Source organism: Dermacentor andersoni, chromosome 9 (genome assembly GCF_023375885.2).
Source record: "Dermacentor andersoni chromosome 9, qqDerAnde1_hic_scaffold, whole genome shotgun sequence".
NCBI lineage: Eukaryota > Metazoa > Arthropoda > Arachnida > Ixodida > Ixodidae > Dermacentor > Dermacentor andersoni.
The window spans coordinates 9398896-9416416 of NC_092822.1; the positions used below are offsets into that span (position 1 = coordinate 9398896).

Here is a 17521-nt window from a genome sequence, read left to right on the forward strand (position 1 = left end):
CACTTCGTGTGTGCCCTCTTTATACTGTGACCAGGTTTGGAGCATTCGTTGTAGCAGTACAGCAATTAAATAAAAATAGTTTCTCACATCTGGAAGTAATTTCCACAGGGAGGGACAGAAAATCATAAATGCACTGATATGTGGTCATTAAAACTGATAGATTGTTACATCTGGGATCATTATAAGTGGGTTCGATTGTAGCACAATCTGTAACTACGGTTAAACTTCTATGTAACAAAATAGGTAAAAACGGCAGGTTGCTTCATTATATCGAAATTTCATTGTATTGAAATTTGACCTATTATGCTAATAAGTACAACCGCCAATGGATTCTTCTCACATGGAAGGGCTGGCAAAATTTTCCAAATTATCGTACAATTGGAAAAAGCCAATTTGAATGGTTGTTGAATTTTAGAGTCGGCGCCGAAAGGTACGGTTTCATGCTGTGTCGATGATACAGTTAAATCTCGATGTAATGCAGTCAGTAAAATTGGCAACGTGCTTCGTTATATAGAAATTTCGTTGTATTGAAATTCAACCTTTTATGCAAATAAGTATAGTCGCCGGTCTATTTTTCTGACACGGAAAGGGGCTGCAGAATTTTCCTATTTGTCGAGCTGTTGAAAAAAGCATATTTGAATGAGAAAACAATTCATCTTGATAAATTTGGGAGTCGGTGACGAGTGATACAGTTTCATGTCATGTACGTCGATATCTTCTCAATGGTATGCATTAAGCGAAGCCAGTCACTCTTTCGCATAGACTCCGCCTCTCGCACTGGGACGACACTATCAAGTAAAGCACCGGCAGCGAGGAGCGAATGCTTCGTCTGCCTCTCGCTCCAACAGGTCCCCGAAACTCGAGAAAACACAACCTCCAATACTAAATGCACCGTAAGACAGCTTACATAGTGCCACGCTGTGTCAGCACGCCTAGCCTTTTCACACGCAGCACATTACCTCTAAGCAGGATGCATGGCTGTGTATGCGCTCAGCCGCACTTACAGCCATGCATAGCCATGGTCGAGACTCGCGTCAGAAATCGAGACACGCTAACTGACCCCCCCCCTCCCCCCTCCACCTTCTCGCGCACACTTGATCGCGTTACTGCGAGCTCGCTTCCCTCCTCTTCTTTCCCTTTGCTGGAGCGGGAAGGCGCCACTTTCCCCTCGCACACTTTCATCACTCATACCTAAAGCACACAGTGTGCGAGGCGCATTAGGATCTTATCGTCCTTGGACTTTATATGCAACATGATGTGGCTCGAATTCCGCAGTTGGTCGCTTTGAGAGATGCATTTGTAGGCAGCCACTTATAATTCAGTCATTTGACCATCTGCGTCCATGGAAGTTTCCATTTATTGTCTCAGCATTCTTTTGCAGCGGCAGAGAAATTTCGTTATATATATATATGCATACAAAGACACTTCATTATATTGAGATTCTAAATACATGTGGTGTTCTATGGACAAGAGGTTATGAAAAGTCAAATACATTGTTATACAGTAAAACCTCGTTAAACTATATGCACTTAAACAGTAGCTTCATTTTAAAAGTAGTAAAGTCATCCCCGACTCAGCGGCCATTGAACATAATGCGTTTTATATCCGCATAAACTGTATCAGCTCATTGTATACGTATCAGTTAACACTTAGCGTTTCCATTTTTTGTCGCGTAATAATGGTGGTGCATTCTCCCCATCGGGCAACCTGGCAGAAAACAACAAGCCTCATTGATCAGAACAACGGCCTCCAAGCGCTCTGTGCGTTTGTGCGTGAAGCCACATCAACATCAACATCATTTCAGCGCCGTGCCAGAGAGCGTCGTGGCCGTAGTTGCGCATCTTGCAAAGCTAGGACTCACATCATGCCGAAGCCCGGATAAAAAACACCAGGTGCTCAGCACAGAAGAAAAATTGGACATTGTGCTATCGAATGTGGCACGAAGAAGTCGGCGCGAGCATGTGACGGGGATCTGCCATTCACTACGGTGTGTGGCATTTGGAATGCGAAGTTGCTCGGCAGCACTGCTGCGACCGCGAAAATATGTCAGCTACGACGTTCAATCGACTTTTCACCATCGTTGCCTATGTTGTTGCCGAAGTGTCGCCTAACGACAGTGATGAGGACGACACGAAAAGCGACAGCAAGGGCCATTCAGGCCTGACAGTGGCAGAAGCTGTGCGTTACGTTAGCCTCATGAATACAATTGTCGCGACGAGAAAAGCACCCTGCGATGAAAAAGGCGCCCCATAGCTTCTGCAGCGCTACAGCGCTCGTGCACAGAGAATATGCAATGCCAACGAGGAATCTGCCATGGGAGTGTTTGCTGAGAAGAGGGGGCTGGCTGAAAATCTGGCTCACAGCTTCAGTAAGTTTGAGGCCACCGTCGTCGCTGCTAGGCCACCGCGGCATCAAATGAAAATAACACTTTTGTTCTGCAAAGTAAATAAATACTGCATGTTTTTTCCCCTTTCATCGCGCTCTCTCTTAGTTCCGTTTTTGACAGGTAAGTGGGCGATCTTATGCTATTTCGTTAAAGCAGTTCTACCGTTTAGTATGTGCTTTTTCTGAGCTCCGGCCAACTACAGTTTAACGAGGTTTCACTGTATTTAGAATTTTGTTATGTTGAAGTTTGTTATATTGAGGTTTAACTATATCTTCATATCAGTGGTACGAAGTGACGCCGGCGATGCTCTTGCGTCTGCTTTGCCCCCACGGCTGATAGTGTCACCTGCAATGGGACAACGCTATCATGAAAATTGCCGACAGTTGGAAGCGAATACTTCGCCTGCCTCTCGTTTCAAACTGTGTCCGAAACTCAAGATTATGCTACATCCAGTACTAAACGTGCGGGAAGACAGCGTGCGTAATGCCACGGCATCTCGGTATGCTCTCTTTTCCCACACGGCAGATTACCTCTGAAACAGTGCACATGGGCTCCATATCTGCTCAGCCACGGCTGCGCTAGAAACGGAGACGTGCGCCAAGTTGTCCCCACCACATGTGCTTGATGTTACCATGAGCTCGCTCCCCTTGCCCCCTTTCCCCCTGTTCACACGAGAAGACTGCACTCATCCAGCCACCATCGTTCTCGGCTCAACCTCGCATGCTTTCACTCGCACCCAAAGCGTACAGTGCATTGACCGTAATAGGATCTTATCTCGCTTGAACTTTATAGGGAATGTGTAAAGGGGTGGCAGAATTTTCCGAATTATTCGGCAGTTAAAGAAAGAAAATTTGAATGAGAAAACTACTCATTTTCATGAATTTGGGAGTCGATGACAAATGGTACGGTTTCATGCCATGTCGACAATCTTTACATAGTCGGCACGAATTAAGCAAAGCCAGCCACATTTTCGCGTGCACTCTGCCCCCGCGGCTGACGTGTCGCCCGCACTGGGACGACACTATCATGGAAAGCGTCGGAAGCAAGTGCCTCTTGCTCCAATGGGTCACTGAAATTTGAGATTACGCAACCTTCAATACTAAGCGCGCAGGAAGACAGCTTACATGATGCCACGCCGTCTCGGCACACCCACTCTTTGCACATGCAGCAGATTATCTCTAAAACAGGCTGCGTATGTGCCTAGCCGTGCTTACAGCTGTGCACAGCCACGACTGAGACTGTGATGATGAGACTGTGGTGACTGTGATAAATTGTGATGCGTGCCAACTTACCCCCCCTTCCCAGCCCCACCCCTCACTCGTGCTTGATCGCATTACCGTGAGCGAGCTCCCCTCCCCCTCTTTCCCTTTGCTCGCCGAGGGAGGCGGCACTCGTGCGTGAAGCCACCTTTCTGTCTGACCCTCGCACGTTTTCATTCGCACCTAAAGCACAAAGTGTGCGGGGCACTATAGGATCTTGTCGCACTTAGTCTGTATATGGAACATGATGCAACTTCACTTCCGCGGTCGCTCTTGTTGCGTCGCGCATGATTTAAGAGGTACGTTTGCAAGCAGCCGCTTGTAATTCAATAATTTGACCATTTGCGTCCGTGGAAGTTTCCATTTATTCTCTTGACATTTCTTTGCGGCAGAAGCAAAACTTCGGTATGTTGAAATTGCATACAAGCACCCTTCATTATATTGAGGTTCTATTCTAACTACATGGTTTTCTATAAACAAGAGGTTAGGAAAGGTTTAAGGGCCCCTGAAACAGTTCAGACGAATATTGTAGATGCGTAGGGTACAGCTAAAGTTAATCGTTCGCACCAGAATTTGTCTGAAGCGTCTCATATTAAGAGAGCTATGGACGATTACAAGTTGCCCTCTTCCATAGCCATGCATTTTCTCCACAACTTGTTCGCCAAGTGATCGGGGCTAAGCTCCACCTTCACTGGCTCTGCATCACGATGGCACGTCGTGTCGTCTCCGGTGCTCTAGGAGTGAGCACGTGAAACCTCTCCAAACTCTGTGCCAGCGGCTTGACATTCGACCCCAAGCGAGAGCTATCGAAGCAGCGTGCGTTGCGAGCATTCTGTCGCAACGCCGAACATGTCTGGTGTTCCGCTAACCACAGGCGAGTTGGACGGAACAGTGGAGGCATAAACTCAAGCTGATGAAGGAACTTTAGCGTAGACATACGTCAGCTGCCTGATCGGTCTGCACGGTCCAGCCACCCGTTGGTGCAGAGCTTAAGCAGCCAAACAAAGAGCTAATGTTGCTCTAACCAAGTGTAAAACATCTTATACAGTTACAAAAACAGAATGTTAATGACTACGCTCCTGCGAAAAATTTACACCAGCAGCAAAGAAGAATACACTTCGTTACTGCTACTGTGTTTAGTTGAGCTCTGTGCCACCAGGTGGCTGCACCGTGCAGATCATTTACGTTTGCGCTTCTGCTGCTCCCGTGAAATGGCACGGTCAAACAGTCAGGCATAGTTCCCTGGCGCTTGTGTTCACCCGAATATCGGACTCGCGAAACACTATTGTGGTAGTAAACCTCCAGTGTAAACTGATGGTTGCAAACGCGCAAATTCTGGCGCCGATCTGATAGCGACAGTCCGATGTACAGCAGCCATTCTGCTTGTCTGCTGCCTTGCAGAGCAGAGGAACCCAATGTCGCAGCTTGACATATTGCCAGTCGCTACATTTGCAGTCCACAACACAACAAAGGCGAATCATGGTGCTCATGAAAAGACAGAGCAACACTGACCACAGAGCTCTCATCAAGACGGAGCACGTTGTAACACAAGCAGACGACACTTGCTGTGTGCCATAAGGGTTACGTACTGAGAAATTGTTCTTGTGCATGCTCTTTGTTACTTTCTCTTCATAGAAACAAATTAACGAACATTCCAACTATTAGGAACAACACTTGTTCACCATTAAGTTGGAAAAAATATTGATGACGTGCCCTGGGCAGCCAATCCGATAGCTCGCCCTACTGACGTCATTAGGGCAATTTACGTCAAATGGGTAGGGGGCGGCTGAAAATTCAGGTGAGCAGTGTGCTTCAATCGGCAGCAATGTACATTTTTAAAACCTTATAATAAATTGCTTGCTTTACACGGAGCACTTAGATGCATGAATTAATGATCAGAAGGACCTACTCGCACGACTCTGTACGTTTGTACAAAATCGTCAAAATCGTTTCAGGGTCCCTGTAGATACTTCACTATATCGAGAATTTCGTTATACTAAAGTTCGTTATATCACGGTTTAACTGTATACTGAAGTCGTGTAATACACTTACCCTTACTCAAATAGTTCACTTACTCTTGAACACTCTATCAGTCAATCAGTGCTGCTCTGAAACAATGTCTCTGCCTGAGTGAATTGTTCACAGCTCTTCATATCATCATAACAAGGCTGGACTTTTGTGGGCCTCATGAGCCAGAATATTCTACCGGCTAATGTGATGACCCAACCAAGCCCGTGACATTTCCATAGAGCCAATGGGGCCAGTTTTCGAAGGCGAACGTAGCGGCACCTGGATTCTAACGGTAGTTGCACTGATAACAAAAAAATTCTCGCTTATTAATACTGGATCATGTTTGGTTATTAATTACTTATAATCTAAACTTAAAGACGATATGTGAAGCCTGAATAATTTATAGTCGCTTAGAAAGTTAAATATGTATCGAAGGCGCAGTGATGCTTGCAAAGCGTTTTTCACAGCAGACAATTGATGCCAGCGTCATCTTTTTCTTTCTTTATTTCATACTGGAGACCTAGATCAGGTCCAAGCAGGGTGGTTAAACACAACAATAATACAATGCATTATTCAACCAAGTAGGGTGGTAAGACACAACAGTAGTACAATGAATCAATCAGTTGAAACAGGCAACAAGTTATTCCAGTCTGTTATAGTTCGGGGAAATAAAAGAATACTTGAATACATTCGTCCGTGCAAAATAAGGTGTAAGTGAATTCGGATGATGGTGTCGAGTAAGCCTAGACGTTGTACTGGACAGATACGATGCAGGATTAATTGACAAGTCTCCATTAAAAAGCATGGAACGAAATCGAATTCTTAAGTGTTGCCTTCGCTGCTCAAGGACTTCTATGCCTTTATCACGCATTATTTGTGAGAGGGAATCTTATCGAGAGAATTTTGAATATATGAATCGCACTGCTTTGTTCTGTACCCTTTGGAGACATTTAATATTTTGTTTAGTAAACGGGTCCCAAACAACACATGCACATTCAAGTTTCCGTCTAATTAATGAATAATAAGTAAGCAGTTTTACGTTTGGTAGGGAATTTCTAAGTTTATGTCGCAAAAAATATAATTTACGCAAGGCTGAAGAACAGATATTATCAATGTGTAAATTCTATGATAAATTGTTAGTAATTGTGACACCCAAATACTTATATTTTGTTTCTTCCTGCAAAGGCAACGAACCTAACGTGTAACTAAAGGTTAGTGGAGCTTTCTGACGAGTGAAGCGAAGAAAGACCGTCTTTTCAGCGTTAAGCCGCATTCCCCACGTTTTGCACCAATCAATAATGCCAGCTTCTGCTATTGCTGTTGTGGCTGCCTGCTTGCTTTGGTCAGGTATTTTCTCAATTTTATATCGTTTACATAATATTTATATATTCTTCTTATTCGACATTCAGAAATAGCTTTCACATTTACCTTTGAAAGTTGGTGCTGCCGCAAAGGCCAAGTGAAATCACGTTAATCACACAAACTTGCTGCAGAAATAAACGACGTTATTATAACAGCATCATTGTTTACATGAAATAAAAGGCACGTGAATGGCGTTTCAGAAGGTATACCGGTGCGTAATATGTATAAGTGTTTTATGCAAAAAGATACTACTTACAGTCCCACCACACGTCAGTGAACACAAGCTGTGGGCTGCTGAATGAAGAGATATATCCAACCGCATAGAGTCGTCGCAGGCTGGTATGGTGCTAAAGTTCCTGCACTTTTGTAGCTGAAGATGTCGCACCACTTCATTCACAATATTCAGCAAACAGTAGCTCAATTTGAGCATAACCACAGAACTTTCACAACCGATAAGTCTGTCGTACCATCGAAACTGCCTACTGTCTCTCCCGCTTGCCCATTAAAGTGTGTCATGATATGAAGGCCTTCAGCATTCAAGTGAAATTTGCTTCCGAAAGATTTAAAGTATAAAAGAACAATGTTTTTCTATACGCATTGGTTTGAAGCATTGCAAATAATGCTTACAACATAAAGGCTTAGCTACCGCTTCATTTAGCACTGCCGGCGGTGCACTGTCATCGTTTTGATGGTGGCGACACCCCAAGCCTTGGATGTGAAACAAACCACATGGCACAGGCTTGACCCAGCCACATTTCCTGCATCCGTGCCTTCGAAATGTATCAATGCAGTGCACCCAGGTATGGCTTGAGTGTGCTGCGTATGTCTTGCAGTGCTGCATCCGGTGCAGTGTGATGGCTGCAACCGGGACTCCTTCTTGGGCTTCCGGTACAAATGCCAACGCTGCTACAACTATCAGCTTTGCCAGGACTGCTTCTGGCGGGGCCGCACCTCGGGTTCGCACACCAACCAGCACGAGATGAAGGAGTATGCCATCTACGTGAGTCTTGTTTCTGTGCCTTGCTTTTCATCAAATGCAGTGCCTAAAGTGCAAAAGCCTTTATGTAAGCCAAAAGGTATTAGCAGATTGCAGTGTGTGCACATACCAGAATTGTGTGATGTTATTTAATGCAGCTAGATTGCCAGTTCCCATTCATGTGTTTCATACTCGACTACAGTACAATGTTGTGTATGTTTATAAAGCTTCACTTTTCACTGTTTTCTCCTGCTTTGGCACAATGTTTCTTTGTACAAGCAGTTAAATAATTTGGCTCTGGTTAATTCTGTACTGTCCATTATGCCTTTCTGCCTTAGTCACTGGTTTTTTGCACTAGTGAGTAGCGTATTCACATCGTATACTACCTACATTTTTGGAATTGCTATAATTCACTTGGGGCTCTGCCCACAGCTCTTTTTCTCTCAGAAATTGTGGTTGTTAGCTCTGGGTTGTTCCATCATGCGGAATGTCCACCATTTCAACTCGGTAGAGGTTTACCTTTCTTTCTTTAAGAAACGTTTCGAAACCATGAAACTATGATTATGATTTTAACTAAATTATGATTTTAACGAGATCTTGAAAAGAACCCCCCTTTGTTTGTGAACAAACACGATGTGGTTAATCTGCTCTTTTCTCCACTTTTAAAGTCTTTCAATAGTTAGTGTTATGCCCTTGTTCTTACCTCACATCCTCCTTTTAGGTAAAGGCAATAAGGCAAGTGTTGATCTTGGCAGAGAAAGAAAGCTGTGTATCATGTTGTATCATGCAGACGGTTCAGGAAGACGCAGACGAAAAGCTACATACAAGTATATTTACAAGGGAATACGCTGCACTTGGCTAACAGGCAACAGCCCGCGCTAGCCTCCAATCGTCCTCGTCGTCTTCACACTGCTTGCTTCTTCGTCATCACCAATACTGTTCCGTAGCAATATTAACATGCCTTATCTTGGCATGCATATGTGTTCCCACATGGAAGCTTATCACCATGGAACATTATTTCGCCCTTTTAAAAGAAAGGGGGGGGGGGTTGAAGGCCTATTCACAATTTTCTGTGCCTTATCTGGTTTTCAACTCCAGGAGATGGCCTTCACTCTTGGTATGATGTGGGCTGCTGTCAGAGTGAACATGTAGTTTGTAGTATATACGCAAATTTTCCACAGCGGCAAGCTCATAGGCACCTCTCACTCCAGCAAATGACCTGACGCAAGCAGGGCTAGTTCTATTGTATGTGTGTGCACTATGCATTTATCCTGTTTTGTCTAGCATCGGCAGCTGGGATGCCTCCAAATGCGGGCCACATGCTTGTTTGAAGTTTATTTTATTTCCAACAGGTTTGAGGTTTGCACTAATGGTGGAGTACAATAAATTAAGCAAATTGTTAATAGTTATTTTTCTACAGCACATAAGGCAAAGACAGAAAATTTGAGTTGGACTCCATCACTTCTTTTGCATCTCGCTTATGACATTTGAACAAACACGGTTCTGTGCCAGTAAAGTTGCAGTAAATTCGTGATTTTTGTTCTATTGTTTCTCTTTTATTTCCTTTAATTTTTTGCAGACATTATTTTGTTAGCATGTTATGACAGCAAAAGTGTAAATTCATGTGTTTAACTCCTTTGTTATTTTGGAAGAGACTATTATCCCTACATTCTGTACTGTGTGCTGACAATGTTGAAAGCCAGAATGTGCCATATTGTCTTAAATTCTGAAACCACACTTGTGCTTTGTTCTGGAAATTTTTAACATTTTTGTTGTCTGCCATATTTTTCTGCGCATTAACCCTAAAGCAATTGCAACTCGTTTAAGGAACCCCTCATCAGGTTTGGCCATTTTAAAGAGACAAGCGCAACGCGTACTTAATTGCACTGACGATCATGTCTGTAAAGTATTGCAGCACTGCAAGCTGTAAAAACAGCTGAAATTTTGAATCAGACGCCACGCATCCTCTATCTCTCGAGGAAGCACCGCTCCCAGTCGAGGTAACACGCACAAGCACCGTGATGTAAAACGTAGTCCTAGCAATGCCACTCACCACGGTACATTACTTTGATAAATTGTCCATTGTGTAGTGTGCAACACTGCCACTGGAAATGTGCCGCATAGCAAGAAGGAATAGAAGAGAAAAAAAAAAAAGGTGGGCCTCGTCATGTGAAATCGATGTGGTCTCTTATGGGAGGAGGTGAAGGATTGTTTATAGCAAATGATACTCGAGGCAGAGGGTGTCTTTTGGCAGTCAAGCTTTCCTCATGGCGGTATGGCATCAGGGCATTCAGTTTCTTCTATCTCCACCAATATTTAACCGATTTGAAAAATTATTTCAGCAAAACAATACCTAGATGGCGTTTTAGAATGACCAGTGTGTAACCTAAATTTGCTAAGGGGCCTGGTGAGGGGACTTAAGTACAACAGAGATGTGATTCATATGCAAGTTTTGCATTCTCACGAAGCTTCACAGGAGTGTGTTCCACGTTGCTATCATGCTACGCTATTTTCACTTCGGTATAAAGCAGCTGTGGGAGCATAGAAAGCTCACCATATAAAACAGCTGCCAGTTACAGTGTGGGGTTGTTTTTGTATTCATGCATTGTTGTATACTGTTCTTTGTGCGGCTTGTACCTACTGATACTGTTTATATATGTTTTTCTATTTCTCATGGTTGTATTGGTGGAGAAGGTCATATATACTGGGTGGGTTGTCGAAAATGCACTATTTGGCTACAGTTCTAATCGAAAAACAGTCACTCAGACAATATTTACTTCCATAGCCTGAGACTTTCTTGCACACACAAGTTTTAGAAGTTCTGTCATACATGGTAGCATCTATACTGTGATGCACTATTTTTGCCAGTGCAGAAGAACATCTGCATACACGCTATATTTTCCTGTTTGATGTGCAGTTACATCTATTATGTATTTTTTGGCGTGTTGGCTTAAATGTGGTATGTACTTGCAGCTTTTCAAAAACTATTCAGGGTGCATACAAAGCACGCAGCAGGGTGTAGAAACAAAAGAAAGACTTGTTGTATGGGTGTTTCCTCGGGCAGAAATCAGCCAGCAAGCAGCTCGGTCATTCCCTGCGCAAGTCATTCCGGTGTGTCCCCGAAAGACCCAGCCGGCCACTACCGCATTTCCCGGAGGAGGAGCACACACTGGATTTGGCACACATTGTGTGAGCATCACCTGCTCTTGCATGCCATGCCCCCATCATGCACTAGCGGGCACTGCACTTGCACTAGTGGAACATAGCCTTAACCCTTTTAAGGATTAGGCACAAAGAAACCCGAAGGAAATTATTATTTTTTGTCAAAATGCACAAAATACACAGAGAACAGGGATATTCAACAAGAAAATATATTTTGAAGAAACGTTTCAGCTATAGGTTGGAATAGGTTTTAGCAATAGAACACTGGAAGCGAACTCCACCCCAAGTTGCCTACAGCTTCATGTGCAACTTGTACATGGTTATCTCTATATGTGAAACACAGGTTTACATTCCACTTCCTCTACGTTACCTGTGGGATACCATTGCAGTCGGGCATTTTGTCTTGCTCTTTTTCCTCTGAGCATGTTTTCAAAACCAAGAGATTTGCACGTAAAATGTCTTCCATGTTCCTACTCTAATTGGCACACAATGCTTGCTGCCTATCATTCAGTGTTGGCCAGAGACATTTAGCCAGAAACTCTGTACTCTATACGAAAACTCAACAAGAAAAATAATTTTCTTTTTCTTCTGGTTTTGCCTATAAATAGTACTCACTAATAAAGTGTTAAAGTAGTACAATGACGGTTCACAAACATTGAGGCCTCGAGACTCCAACTCCAAGTAAGCCCACTGGGCTTTCTTCTTGCTTTGCTGACCCTTGATCCCAAATCAAAATTCTACATATCATAGTTTCCAAAATTCCCCTTTGAACTTTGAGGTAGTATGTTAATGCCAATCTAAGGAGATTAGTTGTGTGATAGTTTTCATTTTATGTACCAAAGCAATGCATGGTCTATTTGGGTGCTTTTAGTTCACCTGAGGTCTAATGTGAACCCAAAACACTGCAGACAAGTGTTCTGGGGCATCTCGCCTCCATAGACATGTATGGCTACCATAGCCAGGAATTGAACCTGTGACCTCACGCTCAGCAGCAGAACACTGCGTCCACTGAGACAGTGTGAGAGGTTGTTGGGATTAGTTAACTGATGCTGTGCCAGCAAAAGACAAAATGAAGCTTTGCTTCTGCGAGTCATTACCTATCACACGCTAAAACAAAGGTGCACAACTTAGCAGATCCAACTGAAAGGGTATTGATTGGCACGGTCATTTGTTTTGCTATAATTTAACAACATTGCTTTTGCTCTCTCTTAAGCTTTGCAGATTCCAAGAAGATACATTGGCTGTAAGTGCAGTCCTCTGCAGTCCTCGCGAACTGTTTGTCCCTTAACATGGTGAGAAGAAAGCACAGATTTTGTGACACAGCAGTGCTGCCTGTTTTTTCGATTGCTGCCACCAAAGGCTGTGCCCGCAGCAAGTAAAAGGCAGGACAGGTGAAATAATAAATGCTGCCATTATAATACTAGCCGAAAAAAAAAAAAAATACGGGGAACCAAAGGGATTTATTTTTTATTAGTTACAACACTAACAGTTCTCACTGGCTGAAGTAATTAAGCCTAATTCTCTAGTCCATCTATTTAGATTGAACATTTATAGTTGATGAGTATTAGTTTGCCTGTGTTAGTGCATGACAGAAAAAGATATGAACAATGACAAATAAGACAAACTTGTAGATCACCTTCGTTGTCTTTGCCCCATTTAGCATTGTTTGTGCTTATTTCTAAATTTTTATGGTGACACTCATCTGCACTCATTTTGTAATAATATGCACCCTCTTTGTTTTTGAAGTGACAAGTGGCAGGGTACCAGCATTTCTGCTCTTGCAAGCACACTTCGGTGCATTTTACAACATTCTTAGCTAACTTTTTATATAACTGAAGGGCTTAGCTGGAGCTGATTGTCCATGTCATTCTTTTGTTTCTCATGTGGCGCTCTTTGGCCATAGCTGGCCCTTGCGCCATTAAACCTCAAACATCATCATTGTATCTCATGAACTTGTCCGGGTAATTCCTTGGTCCTTGGTACTGCAGGCCTCCATCTCCAGCAGCCAGCCACAATGGCCTCCCGTCCTTGATCGGTCCATCCATGGACAGCGGGCAAGATGAAGAGCACCGACTGATCGCTCGATATGCAGCACGCCTTGCACAGAGACCTACGGGCTCGACTGACACAGCACGGCAGAGGGAGCTGTTAGCGCAGTTGGAGGCCAAGAACAGGTGGGTTCTCTTGTTCTAGAGAGCATTCTACCATCTTAATTAAGCTCTTCTCTGGCTCAGAATGGTTTATTGTATATGTAAACTTTGTTATATTTCATGCAATCTTCTGAAGTAAAATCTGTAAAGGCATCATGAACAATATCGGCCCACCAGCCCAACAAGGAAAAAAATGTCCACTCTTATCAGGTTTGCTGTGAGCCAAGTGTTTTTCCACAGAGCTATGCCAGCTACTTCACACACACTACATAAAACTGCATAGATAACATTGCTAGTAATTATGCATACCACTTAGTGCATTAAATGTTAAATGCATAAACTGGGAAAAACAATGTTGTTGGCACACCTTCCCTGCTCCTCATGTGACAATTTGCCAAGATAGATGCTACCTGTGTCTGCCTTGCGCCAACCATTTACTAGTGTGTGAACTCTTCCTGTATAGAACTTTCCGACGAGAAATGAGAGCTCTCTGGACAGTTGCAAACCTGCATGAGCACCTTCTCAATAGCACTGTACAAGTGGCAGCACATGTGCTTTGCACTCCTGCACAACAGTCCAGAGAGGAAGGAATTGTTGCTAAGTGGTGTGGATTATGTGGGAATGGTGTTGTTAAAGGGGTTGGGACACCAAATTTTGAGGCTATAAAAAGCATGTTGTAGGCTGCTTCCGTATGCAAGGACACCCAGAACGAGGTATTGGACGCTGCAAACATTTCAAAATAATTTTAATTCAGCTCCAAAAAGTCATTAAAAACTTCTTCTCATAGTCGAGACCCATCGCTAGCGCGGCAGTTACTACGTCACAGAGGACGAACGAAAATATTGACGTCATAGCATACTAGCACAAAAACGTGACGTATGATGAGTAGCGATGAAATGCCGATTACGGAGCCTGCTGAGCCGAGCGACCGAGCATAGCCTCCACTATGACCGAGCTACAGGCATGTAGAAATCCTTTCTTAATGCAAAGAAGGGGTAAGGCGTGCAGACACGAACACAAGAGGAGAGAAGTGGACAACACAAACGCCGCACGGCGGCCCGCGAACGGCAAACTGCGTGCGGCGAGTTGCCGTGTGGACGGGCCTTTACACGTTTGAGTGTAACACTAGCCGGCCAACTCCGAAAGGGACCAGATATGCGGCATTCGTGTTGTCCGCTTCTCTCCTCGCATAGTCGCATAGTTCGGCAGCTCGGAGCGGTCTCTCGTTCGCTTGGCCTTTCTCAATGTGAGGGCCCGTCCACGTTACCGGCACGGAAACTCGCCGCACGCCGTTTGCCGTTCGTGGGCCCCCGTGCGACGGCGATTTTGCTCGCGAACGGCGAGATTTCCTTGCCGTAGAGAGGACAGGCCCGGGACCCATTTGTTCGGCAGCCGTACAGCGAAGCGGCCAATCAGCGACCGAGGAGTGGTCACTCTGGCACCGACGGCAGCTTCACCGCCTCTGATCGTTCGGCACCGCCGATATCGTCGCTAGGCCTTTTCCGGTTCACTTCACAGCTAAAGTTTACGGCGCTTCGGAATGAATCACCGACTCTCGCAAGCCGCAATATTTTCTTACCGTTGTTGTTGCTCTTCGCAATAATAATAATCGCGACATGTACTTTGAATCGCCAGTTGTTGACCTCTGCTGGCAGAGCACGCGTATGCACGAGCAGACGCCGCAGCATAGTTTTACGTAACTATTTTTTGTGGCCCACGTGACCAAGCCATGTTGCGTTTCCTCCTCTGTGACGTCATAGCATCCCCCGGAGCCCAGAAACCGAAACCGCTCGGTATAATAATGCTATTATTAAATTATTTATCGGATATATATGAATCCCGCTGTGTCTATCGTGCTCCTTGAAGTATGACGCAACGTTTTAATCAACAAACACATGAACGAAAATTTTGATGTCTCCACCCCTTTAATAAAGCTGTCAGAGCAGGGTGAACACTTTGAGTGGAGATTGTATTATACAGTTAAATCTCGATATAACAAACTTGAATATAATGAAATTTTCAATATAACAAAGTATTTAATTTTTCATAACATCTTGTCCATAGAACACCATGTATTTAGAACCTCAATATAACGAAGTGTGTTTGTATAAGATTTCAACATAATGAAATTTCACTTCCGCAGCAAAGGAATGCCAAGACAATAAATGGAAACTTCCGCAGATTCAGATGGTCAAATGATTGAATTACAAGTGGCTGCTTACAAACGCACCTCTTAAATCGCACATGGCACGATGATTCGTGTTCCGTATTAAGTCAAAGTGCGATAAGATCCTATTGCGCCCCATGCACTTTGTGCTTTGGGTGCGAGTGAAAGTGTGCGAGCATGAGAAAGAAAGATAGTGGCTTCATGCACAAGTGCCACCTCCCCACGCGAGCAAAGGGAAAGAGGTGGAGGGGAGCGATAAAGTGCACATGAGGGGCAAGGCATGGAAGGAGGGAACTGACGTGCGTCGCGATTTATGGCTCACGTCTCAGTTGTGGCTGCGCATGGGCTGCGCAGCCACAACGCTTACGCAGCCGCTTACGCAGCCATGCAGCCTGCTTTAGAGGAAATCTGCCACATGTGGAAAGGATGGGCCTGCCGAGACAGCATGGCATCATGCAAGTTGTCTTCTGGCGCGTTTGGTGTTGAAGGTCGCATAATCTCGAGTTTCGGTGACCCATTGGAGCGAGAGGCAGACGAAGCATCCAACCTCCCTGCTGGCACTTTTTATGATAGCGTCGTCCCAGTGCGAGCGATGCTATTAGCCATTGGGGTGGAGTGGATGCGAAAGCGTGGCTCGCCTATGTGAAGATATCGTTGATGTGGCATGAAACCGTATCATTCACCACCGACTCTGAAATTCATCAAAATGAATTTTTTTCTCATTCAAACTTCCTTTTTTCTATTGCCCTATAATTTTGAAAGTTCTGCAGTCCCTTTCTGTGTTAGAAAAATCTATCAGTGACTGCAGTTATTTGCATAAAAGGTTGGATTTCAATCAATGAAATATCGATATAACAAAGCAAGTTGCCGATTTTACCTGCTTTGTTTTATCGAGGTTTAACTATATATATGTATCTACACACACACGCTCATTTTTTCTCTTTTACATGGGCGACATGAAATTGAGAAATGCGTGCAACTCCTGGTTTCATTCCGGTGCAGGGAAATGATGGGTCAGATAGTGCGGCTGCGGCAGCAACAGGAGCGAGAAGAGTCTATGCGTTCTGGCAGCCCCGCGCTGGTTGGGGAGCTACAAGCACTGCGCCAGCGAAAGGCTCACCTCGAGGCGCACCTGGCACAGCTGCAGGACAGCCGCAGGGACCTCATGCTCCAGCTGGAGGCCCTCATGAAGATGCTCAAGGTGCGTCTCATGTTGACCAAAGGACTGACATAGCTTCAGTTTTGCAGCAAGCAAACTGGGCTAGCCGATACGGTGACATCTATTTCCTCAGCAAAACCACAGAGACTCGCCCCTGAATTACTGCCCCATTTCATTTACTAGTATGTCCTACAAAATCATGAAACACGTCATCTAGTCGTACATAATAAGTTGCTTGGACTCATGCCATTTCTTCCATCCTTCACAACAATGGTTTTGTAAAGGCCTCTCCTGCGAAACCCAATTAGCATTCTTCCTTCAGAACTTACACAGTAATCTTGACCGTAACATGCAGGCCGATATCATCTTTCTAGACTTTACAAAAGCTTTCTTCCACTACTGCCTTCTTTTACTAAAACTTTCACAACTGAACCCACATCCTAACATTCTTCCAATGGATTGAACAGTTTCTAACTAATCGCTCTCTGTCAGTCTTTGTTTATGGTCACCTGTCTAACACCCTCCCAGTCACATCAGGCCTTCTGCAAGGATCTGTACTTGGTCCTCTTCTATTCTTAATACAGTAAAACCTCGTTAATTTGAAGTCATCAGGACCGCAAAAAATCTTCTAATTAAGCGGATTTTCGAATTAACCCTTTGATGGTCGATTTCTTTCGCCATATTGACCGCCCAGGGTCGATTTTTCTTTTATTGCAGATTCCAATTCTTCTCAGGGACTTATTTCGAAAAAAATTTACTGTAATTTTTCTAGGGTGACCGTAAAGTGAGAAAAAAATATTTTGAGTTGGTATATATGTACTCTTCATTCCTGAATAACAACAATAAAGAAGGAAATAAACATATCAGAATTAATAATTTGATACATTGTT

The 17521-nt window shown here is 44.1% G+C and overlaps 1 protein-coding gene across 4 annotated transcripts in view; it reads left to right on the forward strand.

Annotated features, from left to right (window-relative positions):
* Nucleotides 1-17521, forward strand: part of LOC126526994 (dystrobrevin alpha-like) — a 63987-nt gene that overhangs the window by 33026 nt on the left and 13440 nt on the right. For all 4 annotated transcript variants that reach the window (XM_055068506.2, XM_055068505.2, XM_050174705.3 and 1 more), the window contains 4 exons: nucleotides 7851-8017; nucleotides 11058-11182; nucleotides 13144-13329; nucleotides 16475-16673. In XM_055068506.2, the coding sequence (XP_054924481.1) occupies nucleotides 7851-8017; nucleotides 11058-11182; nucleotides 13144-13329; nucleotides 16475-16673 (677 nt within the window). The remainder of the gene's footprint in view (nucleotides 1-7850; nucleotides 8018-11057; nucleotides 11183-13143; nucleotides 13330-16474; nucleotides 16674-17521) is intronic.